Source organism: Cryptomeria japonica, chromosome 11 (genome assembly GCF_030272615.1).
Source record: "Cryptomeria japonica chromosome 11, Sugi_1.0, whole genome shotgun sequence".
NCBI classification, from domain to species: Eukaryota; Viridiplantae; Streptophyta; class Pinopsida; order Cupressales; family Cupressaceae; genus Cryptomeria; species Cryptomeria japonica.
Window position 1 is genome coordinate 687,297,229 of NC_081415.1, and position 17,391 is coordinate 687,314,619.

General features: G+C 37.6%; 1 protein-coding gene across 1 annotated transcript; it reads left to right on the forward strand.

The window, feature by feature from the left end:
* The first annotated feature begins 12,444 nt into the window (after nucleotides 1-12,444).
* LOC131038162 (short-chain dehydrogenase TIC 32 B, chloroplastic) lies at nucleotides 12,445-15,396 on the forward strand. Its single transcript, XM_057970508.2, has 8 exons — nucleotides 12,445-13,488; nucleotides 13,661-13,892; nucleotides 13,979-14,058; nucleotides 14,138-14,291; nucleotides 14,401-14,479; nucleotides 14,593-14,680; nucleotides 14,783-14,829; nucleotides 15,056-15,396. Exons 1-8 carry the CDS (start codon nucleotides 13,365-13,367, stop codon nucleotides 15,215-15,217), a joined length of 966 nt encoding a protein of 321 aa, XP_057826491.1. The 5' UTR covers nucleotides 12,445-13,364; the 3' UTR covers nucleotides 15,218-15,396.
* The last annotated feature ends 1,995 nt before the right edge of the window (nucleotides 15,397-17,391 follow it).

Here is a 17,391-nt window from a genome sequence, read left to right on the forward strand (position 1 = left end):
GTTCAAGGGGACATGAACCAAACCTGGAGGAAGAAACCAACAATGTTGGAAGAGGAACCAGTTTCTGCACCTAGTGTGGAAATATCGGAACCGACAAACTAAGCCTCAAAGGCTTAGGGGGAGCAAACGACGAAATGCTTTCGAACCCCCGGTTTACACCGGCAAAAGACCTTAACCAGTATGTGATACCTATCACTTGGCAGAAGACCGGAAATGGTAGAAAGGCAAATTAGGGTTTACGCCCTAATAGAGGACCATTAATGGCGGTAGGTGAGAGACATGTATAAAAGCCTATTTCAAATCATTTCTCACTATCTGTTTTCGAGCGAAGAACAGTTTTCAACTGCAGAGCGAAGAAAAGGCGATTTGAGCTAAGATTTCAAGAAATTGATAAACCTTGAAAGAGATTCAAATCCAGTTTGCAAGCGGTAGTGGAGAACACAAAGCGGTGATTTGGCAACCGATGGAGAGTGGAGTGAAGCAGAATCAGGAAGCCCTAAATTTGCGTTTGAAAGGTATTTTTCGTGTTCTTGAAATACTCTACAATGGCTTCCGCATCTCATACCAGTTCGAGTACATCCATAGAGTCGAAAAGTTTTATTCAGAGGAAGTCCAAATATAATGCCTTATCACAAGTTCCGGCTGGAGTCATAGTTGAAGAGGGAATTTCTGATTATATTGATTGCAAAATAGAAGACCTAGGGTCCTTAGCTATTCACACTCAGTTAGGTCTATTTTGCGACAAGGACAAAAAGATCAAATCGGAGTTTAGTATCTTAGAGAAGAAGAAATTCCATAATGCAGTATATTTTCTAGAAGATTTTACGAAGGATCACATAAGGATCATTTTGAGCAGAGTCCACGGTGACAAGATGTACCTAGAGAGGATGCATGATATTACGCCTTACGCAATTCATGCAGTCACCAGTTTTTGTAACACAGAGGAAGTACCAGGCCTGAGAAAGGTGAGCAAAACCTAAATAGCCAAGCTCACCGGTTCAACAAGTGACTCACGGGGTATGACAGTTAATCCTATCAAGGATGATCTGGTGAAATACGCCTGCATGGTAATAGACTACAAAACGTTTTCAGCCAGTAGGATTAATTCTGTATCTACTGCAGCGGTAAATGCCGCTTACTAGATGATTAAAGAGGAAGCATCTTTTGACTTATGCACCGGTATGCAGAGGCAACTCTTGTTGAATCTAAAGGCAATCAAATAGGACAATGCATTGAGATTCAAGTTTGGACAACTACTGGTAGGGTTGTTCTTCTATTTCCAAGGCTACTTTCCTGGTGTAGGAGATGTCCAGTGGTCTCCTGACCAACTGGTAACCAAGTAGATAAAGGAAAGCGTACAAGCCATTGGAACCGGTTACCCTGAAGTACTGAACAAATATTTCGATGAGTTTAGAAGAAAGATGAGTCAAAGGGTAAGAATCTCAGGTGATATAGTGAAGAAATACGAAGATGACATCTGTTTCACCATTCAGGTGGACAGATGTTTAATGGAGGCTGTTGAGCCTAGAATGGAGGAAGTGGAGCCAATGGGCTATGAGGTTATGTATGACATGCTGCAAGGGTATGCCTCAACCCTTATTGCCTCGCCTCTTGATCCAAAGGCTAAAAGGACCGGAACCTACTTGGAGAGGAATGCACCAGCTGAAGAACCATCGGTTAAGAAAGAAAAAGAACTGATAACAAAGAAAGCCAAGGCAGTGCCTGCAGCATCGACACCTACTACCACTGCAACTCCAAGAGTGACCAAGCGGTCACCGACAAAGAAGAAACCAAAGATAACACCGGCAAAAGCCTTCGAAAGAAAAATGAAGACTAAGACAAATGAACTGGACTCCGAAGAAACCGAGTCTGATGAAAAGCCAAAGAAGGCCAGACAGACAAAGAAGATGAAGAAGAATGAACCGGCAGCATCCGCACCGGTAAATATTGACATCTCCTCATACAAACCTTTGACACATTTTCAAAGGACAGTTAAGAATATTAGGAGAAAATTACTTCATGATTTAGTAGACTATTATGATGATTTTAGTGATGAGGAGAAGGAAGAAATATTACAAGAAATCATTATTTATTTGTGCAAAAATGACCGGCCACCATCAGAGATTAAATCTCAGACACCGACTTCTTTATTTAAAGCATTAGATAATAAATGGCGAATTGCCATTGAAAAGGAACAGGAGATTAGGGAGAAAGTCTTTTCACAGTACTTTCTCGACCTCTCAAATTCAGAATTGTTTGATGTATTGGATCAAAATAAAGGTCTGTTCTTCACAAGGAGAAGAAGACACTGGCTGTTGGAGGGAAGAATTGATGATGTGGAAAAAGACACTCATTAGCTGCTCACAAAGCACGAATGGCTAACCTCCAAGCGGAAAAAGAACCAGTTATTTCCAAACCGGATGAGGTTTTTGATGAGGAAGGAAACCTGGTTGAAGAACCAATCGACACTATCGATGTCGATGCCCTGGATGTAGAAGATGTCACTCAGGACATACCTTCTGAGGGAATTGAACAGGGGCAACAAGCCGAACAGGGTGGTGAGAAGGCTAAGGACACACAGGAAGCATATAAGGAATAGGAAGAGAAGAAGAAGAGGGATGAAGATGAGAAAAAGAAGAAAGAGGAAGAGAAGAGAAAAGAGGAAGAGGAGAAATGAAAAGATGAAGAGAAGAAGAAGCAAGAAGATGATAGGAAGAAAAAAGAAGAAGAGGATAAGGAAGAAAAGAGAAAGAAGGAAGAGGAAGAGAAGAAGAAGAAGGAAGAGGAAGAGAAGAAGAAGAAGAAGGAAGAGGAAGAACAAAAGAAGAAGGAAGAGGAAGCACAGAAGAAGAAGGAAGAGGAAGCAAAGAAGAAGGAAGAAACAAAGAAGAGGAAGACAAGAAGAAGATGGAAGAGGAAGAAAAGAAAAAGAGGGAAGAGAAAGAGAAAGAAGAGAACGAGAGGAAAAAGAAAGAAGAAGAAGACAAGGCACAAGAACAGAAGAAAGAAGAAGAGAAAAGGAAGAAGGAAGAAGCAGACAAGGCAGCTGAAGCAATGAAGAGCACACAGGTGGAGACTCCTAAGGCAACCGGGAGCCAAGCCAAACCGGCTGATATCTCAAGTCCTATTGATCTCCAATCTGCAAGTGAGTCAGAGCTTATGCAGAGCATCAAGGTTGCCCAAGAGCGCCTTGAAATCATTCGCAGGAAAAAGGAACAGGATATTATTCAGGTGGCAGTAGACACCCTTACTGGTTTAATCCTCGGTACTAATCTTCTGGACACTGAATCATCACTAGCATAGCTCAAACTACTATGTACTGTAGTGGATGATCAGGTGCAGATCCTAGAAGAAGCAGCTGAGGCCAATGTCAAGAAAGAGCACCAAAAGGCTCTTAATGTTGCTCTGGTGAAAAAAATGAATGAGCTTAGGATTGAACTGCTGAAAGACCAAAAGGACATAAGGAATGCCTTGGATGAGGGAAACTTGCTACTCAGCAAAATCTGTCAACCTCATTTGTTCTGCGATGATGTGCTAGCCAAGAAGTAAAAGATTCAAACGGACTTACAGTCCTACTTGGGTACATTTAAGACACCTTATGATTCCTTTGCAGCATATGGGCAAACCGTTCACCGGTTCCAGATCCAGTCAGCCAAGATGGAGCAAGAGATCAGTACATGGTCTAGGAATTTGCAGGAGCTTCAACTAGTTTTACTTCCACGACTGCAAATTCTTCAGAAGTGTTATATGAACCTGGATGCCCTGACAGTCACATAGGAACTGAGCACAGTTGATGCCATGGAGGAACAGGTATCCCAGATGCAAACAGAGAAAGAAGTGGCAACCTCCCTACTTGAGTCCTGGTCTCTATCCATGAAACAATTTTTGCAGGACTATAAATCGGTTTTTGACAAGTATTATTCATTATTGTCATAAACTTTTATATATATATATATGGAAACAGGGTTATTCAGCGGTACTTTGTCATTGTTGGCAAAGGGGGAGAAGTATCTGGTTTTTGGTTTTAAAATTTTGATCTTCTGACATAGGGGGAGAAGTATCTAGTTTTGAAATTTTGATATATGTTTTGATATATGCTATATGCTCTGATATCTCAATGATTATGCTCTGTATGCAAAATTGCTATACACTATGTTGATTAAGGGATAGTGTATATGCTTAGGGGGAGCAATTTTGTTAATGGCAAGTTTTTTTTGTTGTAAAACACTTAGATGACAAAATTTTATTTTCCTAAGTGTTGCCATCAATGCCAAAGGGGGAGATTGTTGGCATTTTTGTTTATTTATGTTGTGATTGTCATTGATGGACACACACTTGTATTGAGATCCCCTTTATATGTATGAGCTTGAGCTCAACCAGTATTTGTTCCAACCGGTATGTTGTATTCTAGTCTTTAGACTAGTGGTGATTTTGCAGAATGTGTTTCCTGGCCAGAAGTGACATGTCAACCCCAAGTGGTTTGTAGATCCCAAGTGGTACAAGGGAGCAAAGCAGCACAACACATTCTTACCAGTCTTCATTTTTGTCAAACTGGCAACCAATATTTTGTATGAACCGGTAATACTCTGTGATGAGTTACCAACTGACATTTTGTGATGAGTTACCAATCCACCGATTGTTTGACGGTGCCGACACATTGACGGTTCTTTTTGTGTCGTGTTACTGAGTATGTCTAGATTCATTAAACCTAGGAAATTGTAATGTAATCCTATTGGACCGACATGAAATCAGATTCCTTTAAGAGGACATCATGTCTAGGGTTTTAAGTTGTTGCTGAAAGGGTTAATGTCGTGCTAGGGTTTAAGGTGGTTATTGAGTTGTTGTAAGAACGATCTTATCTAAGAAGATCAAGTTGTAACTGAGAGAGAGTGAGAAGACTGAAGTAATGTTGGAATGCATTAACTGTGAGCAATACTAGATCTAACCAAGCAGTTTGTGCTATTAGATAGATCATACACTTGTTGATTACTCACATCTTTGACAAGTCTATAGCCCTTAACCAGGTAGGCCTCAAAGCCTTTGTAAAATCCTCTAACAAGGTGGTTCACACCTGTGAATCTAAAATCCTCTAACAAGGTAGTTTTTAATCGGACTTATCTCCTAACAGAGATTGAGATTCCTAACAGGATCTGTTCTGGTGAAGAACATTGTAAGACCTTAACCGGTCTGGTTTCTATTCTGCAGATAGTGACTTGTGAGTTCCATCTCATCGTGGTTTTTCCCAGTTGGGTTTCCACATCAAATATCTTATGTTATGGTTGTATTGCTTTTGTGGGTGAATGCTTTATTCGCATTTTGGTTTGCATGTGTGGTAACCGGTCTGTCTGTTAGATTGTTTTATCGGTTTATCTTTAGATTGTGGAAGTGTTTTAGTGCAGTGATTTTTGGCATACTAATTCACCCCCCCCTCTTAGTATTCATCAATGACACCATATGACCTCTTAGGAAACAATACGACCTCTAAAGACACCTAAGGGGTCATATGGTGGGCTAATAAAATGAGATATTGAATCCAGGACACAATATGAGCCCTAACAACATCTAAGGGGCCATAGGGTGTCCTAAGGGGTCATATGACACTATATTTTCCCTTAGCACACCATAGGACCTATAAAGCCACCAAATGGTGTCCTAAGGGGTCATAGAACACCATATGACCCTTTAGAACACCATGTGGTGTTGTTATGGGTCATTAGTGTCCCGAGGGGTCATATGACATTCTATGACCCCTTAGGACACCATATGGTGTTGTTATGGGTCGTATGGTGTCTTAAGGGGTCACAAGACACCATATGACTGATCTCGATTGTGTTTGTAGGAATTACAAAAGAAGAGAAAGAGGGACGGAGAGAAGAAGAGAAAGAGGGATGGGGTATGGAGGAAAGGAGAAGGGGAGAAAGCGAGAGAGAGAGAGAGAGAGAGAGAGAGAGAGAGAGAGAGAGAGAGAGAGAGAGAGAGAGGAGGAGGAGGAGCAGGAGGAGGAGGAGGAGGGGGGAGGGAGAGGAAGAGATATCAAATCCAGGTGACAATATGACCCCTAACAACATCTAAGGGATCATATGACACTATATTATCCCTTAGCACACCATAGGACCTATAACGACACCAAATAGTGTCCTAAGGGGTCCTAGAACACCATATGACCCTTTAGAGCACCATATGGTGTTGTTATAGGTCATTGGTGTCTCGAGGGGTCATATGACATCCTATGACCCCTTGGTGTTGTTATGGGTTGTATGGTGTCTTAAGGGGTCATATGGTGTCTTAAGGGGTCACAAGACACCATATGACCTCTTAGGAAACAATATGACCTCTAATGACACCTAAGGGGTCATATGGTGGGCTAATAAAATGATATATTAAATTTATAGTTATGAATAGAACATCATACAATGAGACTCCAAGTGAACAAACAACGAGGCTTCGCTAAAAAGCAAGTCTAAGAGCTTGACCTAACCCTAAGAGTACTGCCTAAGTTCTAAAACATATGATGCTATTAAATTTGCAAGGTTATAAGACTGATCTCGATTGTGACTATAGGAATTACACACTTAATTTCTTTCATGGGTATGTACTGTTCCAAGCCGTTTGACAAGTGATGATGATCATATACTACCACTTCCATGCATACAACAAACTTTAATTTCTTTAGTTGACAGGCATTGTGTAACAACATGGGAACTCTCGCATACCCACCACTATCATTCTCCAGGACGTCATCTGTGTTACTCTCCCTCTTTTTCTTCCTACCTGTTGTTTCCTTCTAAAAAACATATTGCAGGTACTCTGACTCATCAGTTGCTTTGTTGACACTATTTTCCACATCTTCTCTGCTCATTAAAAACACATTCGAGAAGAATATTGTTGCATGTTTCCTTGTTTGTCACGGTAATACACCCGTGGTTCAATTTCAAGCCCTATTCCTCCTATTCAATATACACACACAAATCCATCAGTTAATTTTCTTAGGAGAGCATACATGATAAAAATCAAAGAGGAAGTTGCTGACAAGAAATAAATTCACTTTTCTATAGAAGTGTAAACATAGTTGCAGTGGGGTATGGAGGGAGGGAGGGAGAGAAGAAGAGAAAGAGGGATGGGGTATGGAGGAAGGGAGAAGGAGAGAGAGCAAGAGAGAGAGGGATGGGGTATGGGGGAAGGGATAAGGGGAGAGAGGGAGGGATGCGGTATGGAGGAAGGGAGAAGGGGAGAGAGGGAGGGAGAGAGAGAGGGATGGGGTAGGGAGGAAGAGAGAAGGGGGGAGAGGGAGAGAGAGAGAGAGAGAGAGAGAGAGAGAGAGAGAGAGAGAGAGAGAGAGAGAGAGGCACCTTGTATGCATTTGAGAGGGGGAGACAATACACTTACATGTGTATATATATACTTAATATTATATATATATATATATACATATTATATATACAATATCATATTATACAATAGCGCGTTCACGCTGTTTATAGTAAAAAGAGCGTGTACGTGCTGCTTACACCATAAGTACCCCGTACGCGCTTTTGATTGTTTAGGCTTGGAAATAGGTTTGGATGACAAAGCTACGATTTGGAAGTCTGATTTCCCTCCATTTCTCTCATTTTTGACGTGTTTTATTTTATCAACTTGGTTTATCGACTTTGTCATCATCAGGTTTACACTTCATCAAGTGGGTATTTCTAAAATTGCCATCATATTTTCACCCATCTTCTGAGCTTTCTAACCATATAATTTTTTTTCAATTTGAACAACAATAACATATTATTATTGAATTTCTTTTACCAGTGTCTCCATAGTTCTCACAGACATAGGTGCACCATTTTTTGAATAACTTTTGATATACTTATCCAAATTTAAAAAACTTTATATATTATTGTAGTGCACTTGATTCTTTACAATTATTTTTTAAAAAAAATTGTATTTTCGATTTGTTGAGTGCAACTTATGCTTCACGCATGAACATGTACCTAATTTTCAGGATGTGCTCGATTGAAAAAATCATAAAAAAACAAATACTCAACAAAAAATTACAAAAAAATACACATCTTCTAGTGCTCACTCTTAGCTATCTTTCTACCAAAGGATTTGTCAAAATACTAAATCTAACTGTGACTTTTTTGATACGCACGCCAGACACTATGTTATGTTTTTCAGAAAAACCAGGGTTAGTTTTTTGTGCGTGAAGGATTTGACCCCCTTAATCTTATCCAATTTTGAAAAAGTTTAGTAGTTTGGAAACTAGATTCAGAGTATTACAATATTTGTTCTTTGATTATCTTCATATCTTGAGTGGATGACTTTCAAAATTTTCCTCCAAGTTCAAGTTCACTTGATTTCAGAAAAAAAAGTGTCCACTTATACCCCCCTTTTTGACCACCATCTTTGTGCACTTACCCTAATATACCTTGCCTTTGTATCAATTAAGTTAACCTTTTTTACCTCTTATTAAGCTTGTTTACCTTGTGCAAATTATCTTTACCTTTGTTATGAATGTGTTCTTAATTGTTTGTTTGACTTACATGTTGTATCAAATTTTCTTATGAGGACTGTTTGTGGATTTTTCAATCCCTCTCAGTTCCTTATTAAGTTCTGATCTCATATAAATCTTAGGGATTGATTAAGGATAGAAGCCTGTGTATGCTTTGGGTTTCTCCATTGATGTCTTATGCAACCATAGGTAGGGGAAAGATCACTTCAATCTTGGTGTATCGCCTCTTTTCCCTTTCAACATTCCTTCTCCCTTTCCCCCTCTAGATCATTACAATAATCTTTACAAGTATTGGGTTGGTCTAATACTGCACCCTGATTGGAAAAGAAGTCAATTTTCTCCAAAGATTCAATCTCACATGCGCAAGGTCCCACACTTGGAAGTTGCTTCCATGTTTCACAAGCTTTTTGAGCATTAGTGTTCAACAAGGGTGCAAAGTTTTGTGACAACAATAACATTATGCAAAAAGTAGGAACACATTTAGATCTAATACTAGGTTCATTTTAAAACACCAAATAGAGTGTTCCTATGATAACCTTAAGCATATAATATGAACAAGCATTCATCTATGAGAGATTAGTTGATACCAACATCACAATACTTAAACATCATTCAAGGATACATAATATTTCCAAAACATTAACTATTATTACATCAATCTTCCTAAGGAGTATCCAATACACAATGATACTGTTACAATTACAATGATATCTAATATACATAACATCTACTAAAACATCACTGAATTATCTACAACAAGGAATGAGAGAAATTGGAAAGAAGATACAAGATTCACCCATGCTCATGAACAAGACCATCGGTTCCCAATGAAGGTAAGGCAACAACCACCTGACCATGTGGAACCTAAAGGCCCACCCCCTATGCTAGGAGTTAGACACAAGGCCCCACATAACACAAGTAAAATAGGCCAACAATACCAACATGAAAGGAGACACAAAGGACCACTTACACATACAAACACATCATAAGAGTTACCACAAAGAATTGCCACAAGAAATACCAAAGGCTTCACAAGACTAGGGTTCTAAGGTACAATTAGATATGAGTGTCATTGCATAGCCTCACATGAGTTACCCTGGTACTCTGACCCCTCTACAAACTCCAGACCCCGACCCCATTGAGGACTCATGTGAAATCAAACAAATCCTTTTGTGAAGACAAGGAAGTTTGATCATGCCATCCAAACCTTCCCAATCTCATCCCGAGTCTATACGTGCACTCTAGGCCATGAGTGGGGCACCATACTTATCTTTTTCTAATGTGAGAATATACCCTTCCCCCTGAATTAATTTTATTTAGCTTGTTATCACTTGATTACCAAACTCTCAATGAGTTACCTTGGCAGCCACTTGGGCCTCAACCACCAATGAGAGCCACTCCCCCTAACTTGCACTTAGACACCGTAACAAAGAACACATAACAAGGGAGGAATAACCATCCACAAATCCAAAATGCCAACTAGAACATCCATGTATCTAAAGTTTGATACTAGATCAAAATCATATTGAAAACCATCTTATCCTTCCAATCATATACATCCATGAAAGTCCTTCCTTAAGCACAACAACTGATCATCCAATCAATCAAACACAAACAATCATGAGCGATCATGGAACCAACATAAATTAGACTCAAAAGACCCCCAAAACTAAGGTAACAAATAACAATCCCATGACAAGCCTCTGGTAACTGACTAGGAGACTACTGGACTAACAACAAGTATGATCACAAACTAAAATGTCCCTAATAGAATATTATGGATTTATTTCTGATCCTACTTTTCCCTCAACATATAAAAATCATTAGGAAAAACATAATTATAACCATAACCCTAATATCACCAATTAGTCCTAAAAATCTAAATCCATTATACATGTACAAAACCTTTTAATAAATCAACTAAGTATGCCCACCCTAATAGCTAATATGCAACTAAAGCCAATATGAGTCCAAAAGAGCATAGTCAAGAATGAACATAGAAGGGGTTACCCTAGAACATAGTTCATTTCCCAAAAGAGATCACAAAGAAAACATAATTGGAAAATCCACTTATCAATTACTCATTATAACAATAAAATAGTATCATAACGGGCCACCTCCTAATTAGCATAGGATATTAACACATTAAACTTAAGCACCCTCATATACATATAAGCAACCAAATATTAAACCCATTGGAATGGGATTTTAACATCACATGCATTCTTTAATGATGTGATATCACCCCTTTGCATCTAATCTACATTGATTTACATTTCATTAGTTGCTTTATCTGTATTAAGAGTAGGTCCAATATCATAATACCTGCCTTATCATGTGAGGGTTAGAGCGATATTACATCATGTTATCATTTGTGCACCATCCAAACATCCATGATAGAGAGCGAGCTTGATTGTCAAGAAAATCCCTATTTTAGGATAGGTTACAAGTCCCTTTGGTGGCATTTTTTCTCTAAAACACCCCCTTATTCTTGGGGCAAGAATATGTATACTCCTTTCTCTTTTGATTTTAATATACGATGGAGTGGCCAACCATGGCCACAACTTACTAACCATATCTAAAATCAATTTCTAAATAAAAATAATCTAGTCGAAAGGTTTTTCATCGTCTAATAAAAGTGTCAATGCATGTGATGTTTTGTTATAATTGAAATACAATTGTTTTTGCTCAACATATTAACTCATATTTCACGAGTAGTAGTACACAAAAATCTATTTCTCATAAATATGTACAATCCACTTAATGCTCATTATATCTTAAATGATACAAAAACATAAGAATCCAAATATGTTAGTATAATTAAGTGCTCATCCTATCTTAAATGATACTTTAAAAGTAAGCCTCCAAAATAAAGATGTTAATATAGCCGAGTCCTCTACCTATCTAAGTGGTGGTGAAAATGAAAAAGTTGGTAGGCATTAGATCCATTTTTTTTTGGTGTTGGTACACACGAACCTCGCATGAGCAAAGGGAAGAAATTTGTGAAAAAATAATATAATAATATAGTACCATTAATGAAAAACGAAAAACAAGGGGGTCGGTTTTTGTGTTTCATTGTGTTATCATTATTGTCCCGTTTTATGGAGCAAAGGGAAGCTTCTTTTTCATAATTGCTGCCATGTAATTGGCAGGTGCATCTTGTACCTACTGCCCCATTTGAACTCACATTAGTTAGGAGAGTTTTTAATAACTCATACTTTACAATCACAACTAACTCAAGGACTGCTATGTATCCAGTAATTAATATTTATTTTTCATTAGTTCTTTTATCCCATGATTACATACCTGCTTTGACAGGGTCCTATTGTTGTCTCATGTTGGGAAAGTTTGTTGTTAGAATAAAATTTGTTAAATGCAAATCCCATCGTTTCACGGACGTCCAATGCAGTAGCAGCCTGCTTTTACTTTTGCCTCTCCTGTCGTCTGGTGGTTGCACTGTTCAACTGCAGCATTTGCCCGATTCCCCTCACCTCATGGGACAAGCATTTTTCAGCCTGTGACCTTTGCAAGCCTTCTGGTCTCCCACTCAACCAGCAAGTTAAGTGGGAGCTTACTTTTTACTGTGTGAGGCCTCCCTATTGCCTATGCACTACAGTCTACAAGTTTATTCTCTTACGTTTTCCCCCTTATGGTTAATGTAGGGTGAGTGGGGTTGGAACTTGGAACCAATTTGAGCATCCCGACAAAAGTGGGCCATAGTTCTTGTTGTCACCCACCCCACTACATGATTAACTATACACCAGTATCGACTTTTTGGCCACTATCTCAGAAATGCAATTCGTATGCTCCAGCCGAATGATTACACTACCTTGTCATATTCGTCGGTACTGGACATCTGTAATTAAATTAATTAATTTTGTATGATTCTAGTATCACCTATTACCTACTTAGTACTCTGTTTAATCCACTGATTGAGATCTTGATGGAGATGTTTTGTCATTTTGGGCATGCAGAAGCACTACAGCTTTTATTCTACTTCTCTATGGGTGGATGGGGTCTTGTACTGTAGAATGCAGTGGAGAAACAAGACACTTGTACTAGTACTGGTGAATTAGGTATTGTAAGAAAAGAAGGCAGGTATGTATGGCATGCAGTATTGGGTATTTAGTCTTTTGACAGAGGCAGAAAGTGGGCAGTGGGCAGTGGGCAGTGGAGGGGTCTCTTCGGTCTCCTCAGTTCACAGACAAGGAAGACAGTGATGGGAATAGTCCTGTTTTATCACCTGCACTTCCAGTTTCTGAGTTTGAGTAGTGACGTAGTTGACTAACGGGCCGACAGAATTGACTATTAGCAGACATAAACATGAACAAATCCTGATCTAGCCCACTCTTTTTCTTTTTAAAAAATTTTAACCCTAGAGTGCATGTGCATGTGCAATTGCAATTGCAATTCATATGGTAGAGGTAGAGCCTCGTGTATGCAGCAAATATAATGCATCGTTGAGTCTATTTATTAATTGATTAAAAATTAGAAGAAAGTTAGAATCCAACGGTGCATTCAATGTCCAGCATAGACAAATCGAAACCTGACCATCCAGCCCTGCCCACCTATTTAAACCCTTAAAACAGAAAGTCTTTCTGCATACAAATTAACTTACATGCCCAATACTGCAAGCAAAATTGTTTAGGATCAGGTTTATGTGATACGTTTTGGAGGTTCTGTTGCATGTGCCAGACTGAATTTAATTTGGGAAGTTTACATGCTCCTGCTGTTTCTGAGATTTTTCTACTGAGATTTCAATCATTTGGGTTATGGTGTAGGTGGGGTAGTATATTTATGCGCAAAGGTGTCAGGCGGCAGTAGTGGGTCGACTTTCTCAGAGTTGGGGTGTTTTTTAAAAGCAAATATGGTGGCAAAGACGATAAAATACCTGATTGGCGCAGCAGGGCCCAGCGGCTATGGCTCCAAATCCACGGCTGAAGATGTCACAGCTGCCTGCTGCCTCCGTTCTTACACTGCAATAATTACTGGTAACTAAATTTCTGCTTCCCTGATCATTCTCGTGAGTTTTATTTCATTCTGGTCTTTTATCTCTGTCTGTAGCTTTAAGAAATGAGAGATTGTCCAAAGCTTTGTAACCCATCTGTAATGGCAATTCCATCAGATCTTCCGGGGATTTACAACTGTTTTGCATGTTTGTAGGCGCAACATCGGGGATTGGAGCTGAAACGGCGAGAGTATTAGCCAAGCGAGGGGCAAGATTGGTAATCCCTGCCAGAAATCTGAAAGCAGCCCATGATGTAAAAGCTTGCATTCTGAAAGAGACTCCCACAGCGGAGATCATAGTGATGGAACTGGATCTCAGCTCCTTTACGTCCATAAGAAGATTTGCCACGAACTTCGAATCCCTTGGCTTACCGCTCAATATTCTAATGTAAGTACCAAGTAAATTAGTCTTTCCATGGTTTAAATGCTTCTGGGAATTATAAACCGCGGTATATTTGACAACGGAATTTGTAGAAACAACGCCGGAAAATTTTGTCACCAGTTCCAACTATCGGAGGACGGCTTTGAAATGACCTTTGCCACTAATCATCTCGGTAATGGCCTCTCCTTGGCCCAGCATCTTCAAATAATTTTAAGGCTTGCTCTTCTCTTAATAGTGTTCTGTACACGCAGGCCACTTTCTTTTGACAAGACTGCTGCTGAACAAAATGGTGCAGACTGCGGACGAGACAGGCGTTCAGGGAAGAATCGTGAATGTTTCTTCTGTCATTCATAGCTGGCTGGGCAAGGACGGAATTCAGTTCGGCCAATTAAACAATCCAAAAAGGTAACAATTCAAGGACTCCGCTTATCTTTCCAATTGCTACCTTTTCCCAAAAAACGTATTCAACAATTTTCGATATGCGATTTCCAGCTTATATCTGTAAGCTTCACAGGTACGACGCAACCCGTGTATACGCTGAATCTAAGCTGGCAAATATCCTACATACTAAAGAACTTTCCTTGAGACTCAAGGTACAGATAGCCTGTAGACTGCAATCTAATGGATATCCTCTTATAGTTATACAGCTAGCCGAGGCTTTGTATAGCACAGGCGATAAAATGACAAGTTTCTGGTTTAATTGCAGGAAATGAAGGCAAATGTCACAGCGAACTCTGTTCATCCAGGAATCGTGAGGACAAGAATAACAAGAGATCGTGAAGGACTTATCACAGGTTAAGCCTTATTCTTTTATTTTCCGTTTATATGCAGATAAACTCGTTATACTTTCAACCCTAGAAAGCTAAATTAAAAGGGCGATTTATGTTTTGCTGCAGATTTTGTTTTCTTCCTCGCGTCAAAGCTTTTAAAATCAATTCCTCAGGTGATCTTTTATCTCGGACTCGTTATCATTTCCACAGTTTTCGCAGGAAAAATATCTTGCGAAATTATTCTGTTAATTAGCACTTATCTCATACGCATTTACTTGAGAGGAGGGATCTGTCGGACGAATATGCAGCCGAATAGATGCGCTTTAACTTTAAATAATAGCCAGAACTGCTTTTCTATCAGAGTGGCTCACAACTATTATGCTTTTGATATTTGTACAGGCAGCGTCAACAACCTGTTATGTCGCTGTTCATCGAGAATTACACAACAAATCGGGTAAATACTTCTCAGATTGCAACGAAGAATGCACATCTACCTTAGCAAATGATCCGAAAAAAGCCAAGGAGCTTTGGGAGACCAGCGAACATATGATATCATCGTAACTGTAAATTATGATCTGTAACCTCTACATAAAATAATAAAATCAAAATCGAAGGTCAACGCCTTTGTTATACTGTAAATCTCCTTTCGTTCTGCTAAGTTAAAAGGATCTTTGCACAGAAACAATGGCAGCTCTATAATTTCAATCATACAATAAAGATTAACAATTTTACTCCTCTGATTGCTTTCCATTTATCCTTACACAGTCTTGATCTCAAACCCTGAACATGATTACACAAATTTTCCAGCTACAGTTAAATCAACAGCGATGATCTCTTAGCTCAAGCATTTCCTTAGATCTGCTTTGAATTTAAAGCATCTTTCTTTGAATTTTTTAAATCTTATTTCCAAAAGATGCCTGAGATCTGTTCTTAAACTACTGGTACCTAATAAATATGTTTTATTATTATTATCTGAAATTTAGGAAAAGCATCCAATGTCAATCTGAAATTATTATCTAATTGCAGTCTTTTCAGTTCTCCCTGCAAATTCGACCCTCAGTCAAATGTTGAATTTGGACTGGACGATAAATTTAACAGACAAGTGCGAAATGTCAATTCAACAGCTCAGAAATGACAATACATAGAATCTAGTATTGTTTTTAGAAAGGTTTTGCTCTGAATCGGAATCAGAATCAGTAAAAGAAGAAAGAAATTCTGGTTTTGTTTTTACCTTTGTGTTGCAGAGCTCCTGTTCTGTAAAAGTTTCCGATGTTGAGAACTTAATAAATTACCTACCCAACCAAGATTGGTATAATAAATTCAACGTTAGCAAATTAATAAAGCAACGAAAGAGTTAGTGGTGTGTCAGACATGACGTTTCAAGTCAATCACACGATATAAAATTTTCCTCGTTTTTACGCCCACACCAACTATTTTAACGTTAACTCGTAATGTCCCTTTCTTTCACAAAACCGTCTAGGTGGACTAAACCTTATATGGATTTTTAATATTAATTTAAATAGTAGCCCATCAATTTTTTATTTTTAATTTTTAATAATTTAATTTTTTATTTTAAATTATCAAAGTTTGTAGATAAATAATTTTTACAAATTAAAAAATTATTCAAACATAAGGTAAACTTTCCATCAAAATAAATATATTAAAACTATTATAATAAATATACAAATGTGTAAATGTATGTATCAAATATTTTCTATGTTTAAATAATGAAATATGTCTCAACCTTTTAGTAAATGGTGATGGTTTCAAATTGACAATATGTGAGGTTTAGAAAGAAGACACGAGGACATGATATTATTCTAGCTTTTCCCAATGTAAAGTATTAACATTGAATATGCTACAAGTTGTCTTGTACAGTATTATTCACCATTAAATTTATTTAATCATCCTATGAATAAAGCTTATAATTATCTAATCATCCTATCTTTTTATTTCCCAACAAAAGTTATGATCACTTAATCATTTTATTTTCACCTTTTTCCCTATATAAAGTATTATCAGTGTATATGTCACTTTTTTATTATAGATCATTATATCATTATTATTTCAGTACTTATGTATCACTTCACTTTTATAATGATGTTTAAATAATATTCTAATCATTTTTAAATAAAACTCAGATGATGTCTAATCATATTTATTTTTCTAAATTCTAAATAATAACCATTTAAATTATTTCATCAAAAAATTTTCATTTAAAATTAAATTTTAAAAAAATATTTAATTGAAATAAATCTTATTTTATCATTCACCTCATAAATCACATGCGACAATTTGAAATATATAGAGATATATTCATCTTTAGAATAAAAAAGGTTATCATAAAATTGCACATAAAATTGCACATATTGAAACCAAGAAACAACTCTTCCCTCTACATAAACTACACATATAATTGATAGATTTGTGTCAACTAAATGGAGCTTAGATGTAGAATGAATGCCCTTCTCTTCTCTTAATCATCATTTTTTAAATTCACCCCAAGTTATAAATAAAGAAAAAAATCATTTTTTTAATCATGTTTGTTGTATGGATAAGAAGAGTAATGAAATATAAAGTGGAGAAGAGATTATTTTTCTTCTTTTAGAAGTGTTCTATTATTATAATAAGATATAAAGTATATTATTATCATGTGTATAAAAATCAAAATAAAAGAAACACATTTAAAATATAAAAATAAAAATTATAAATGATATAATTAAATATAAAAAATA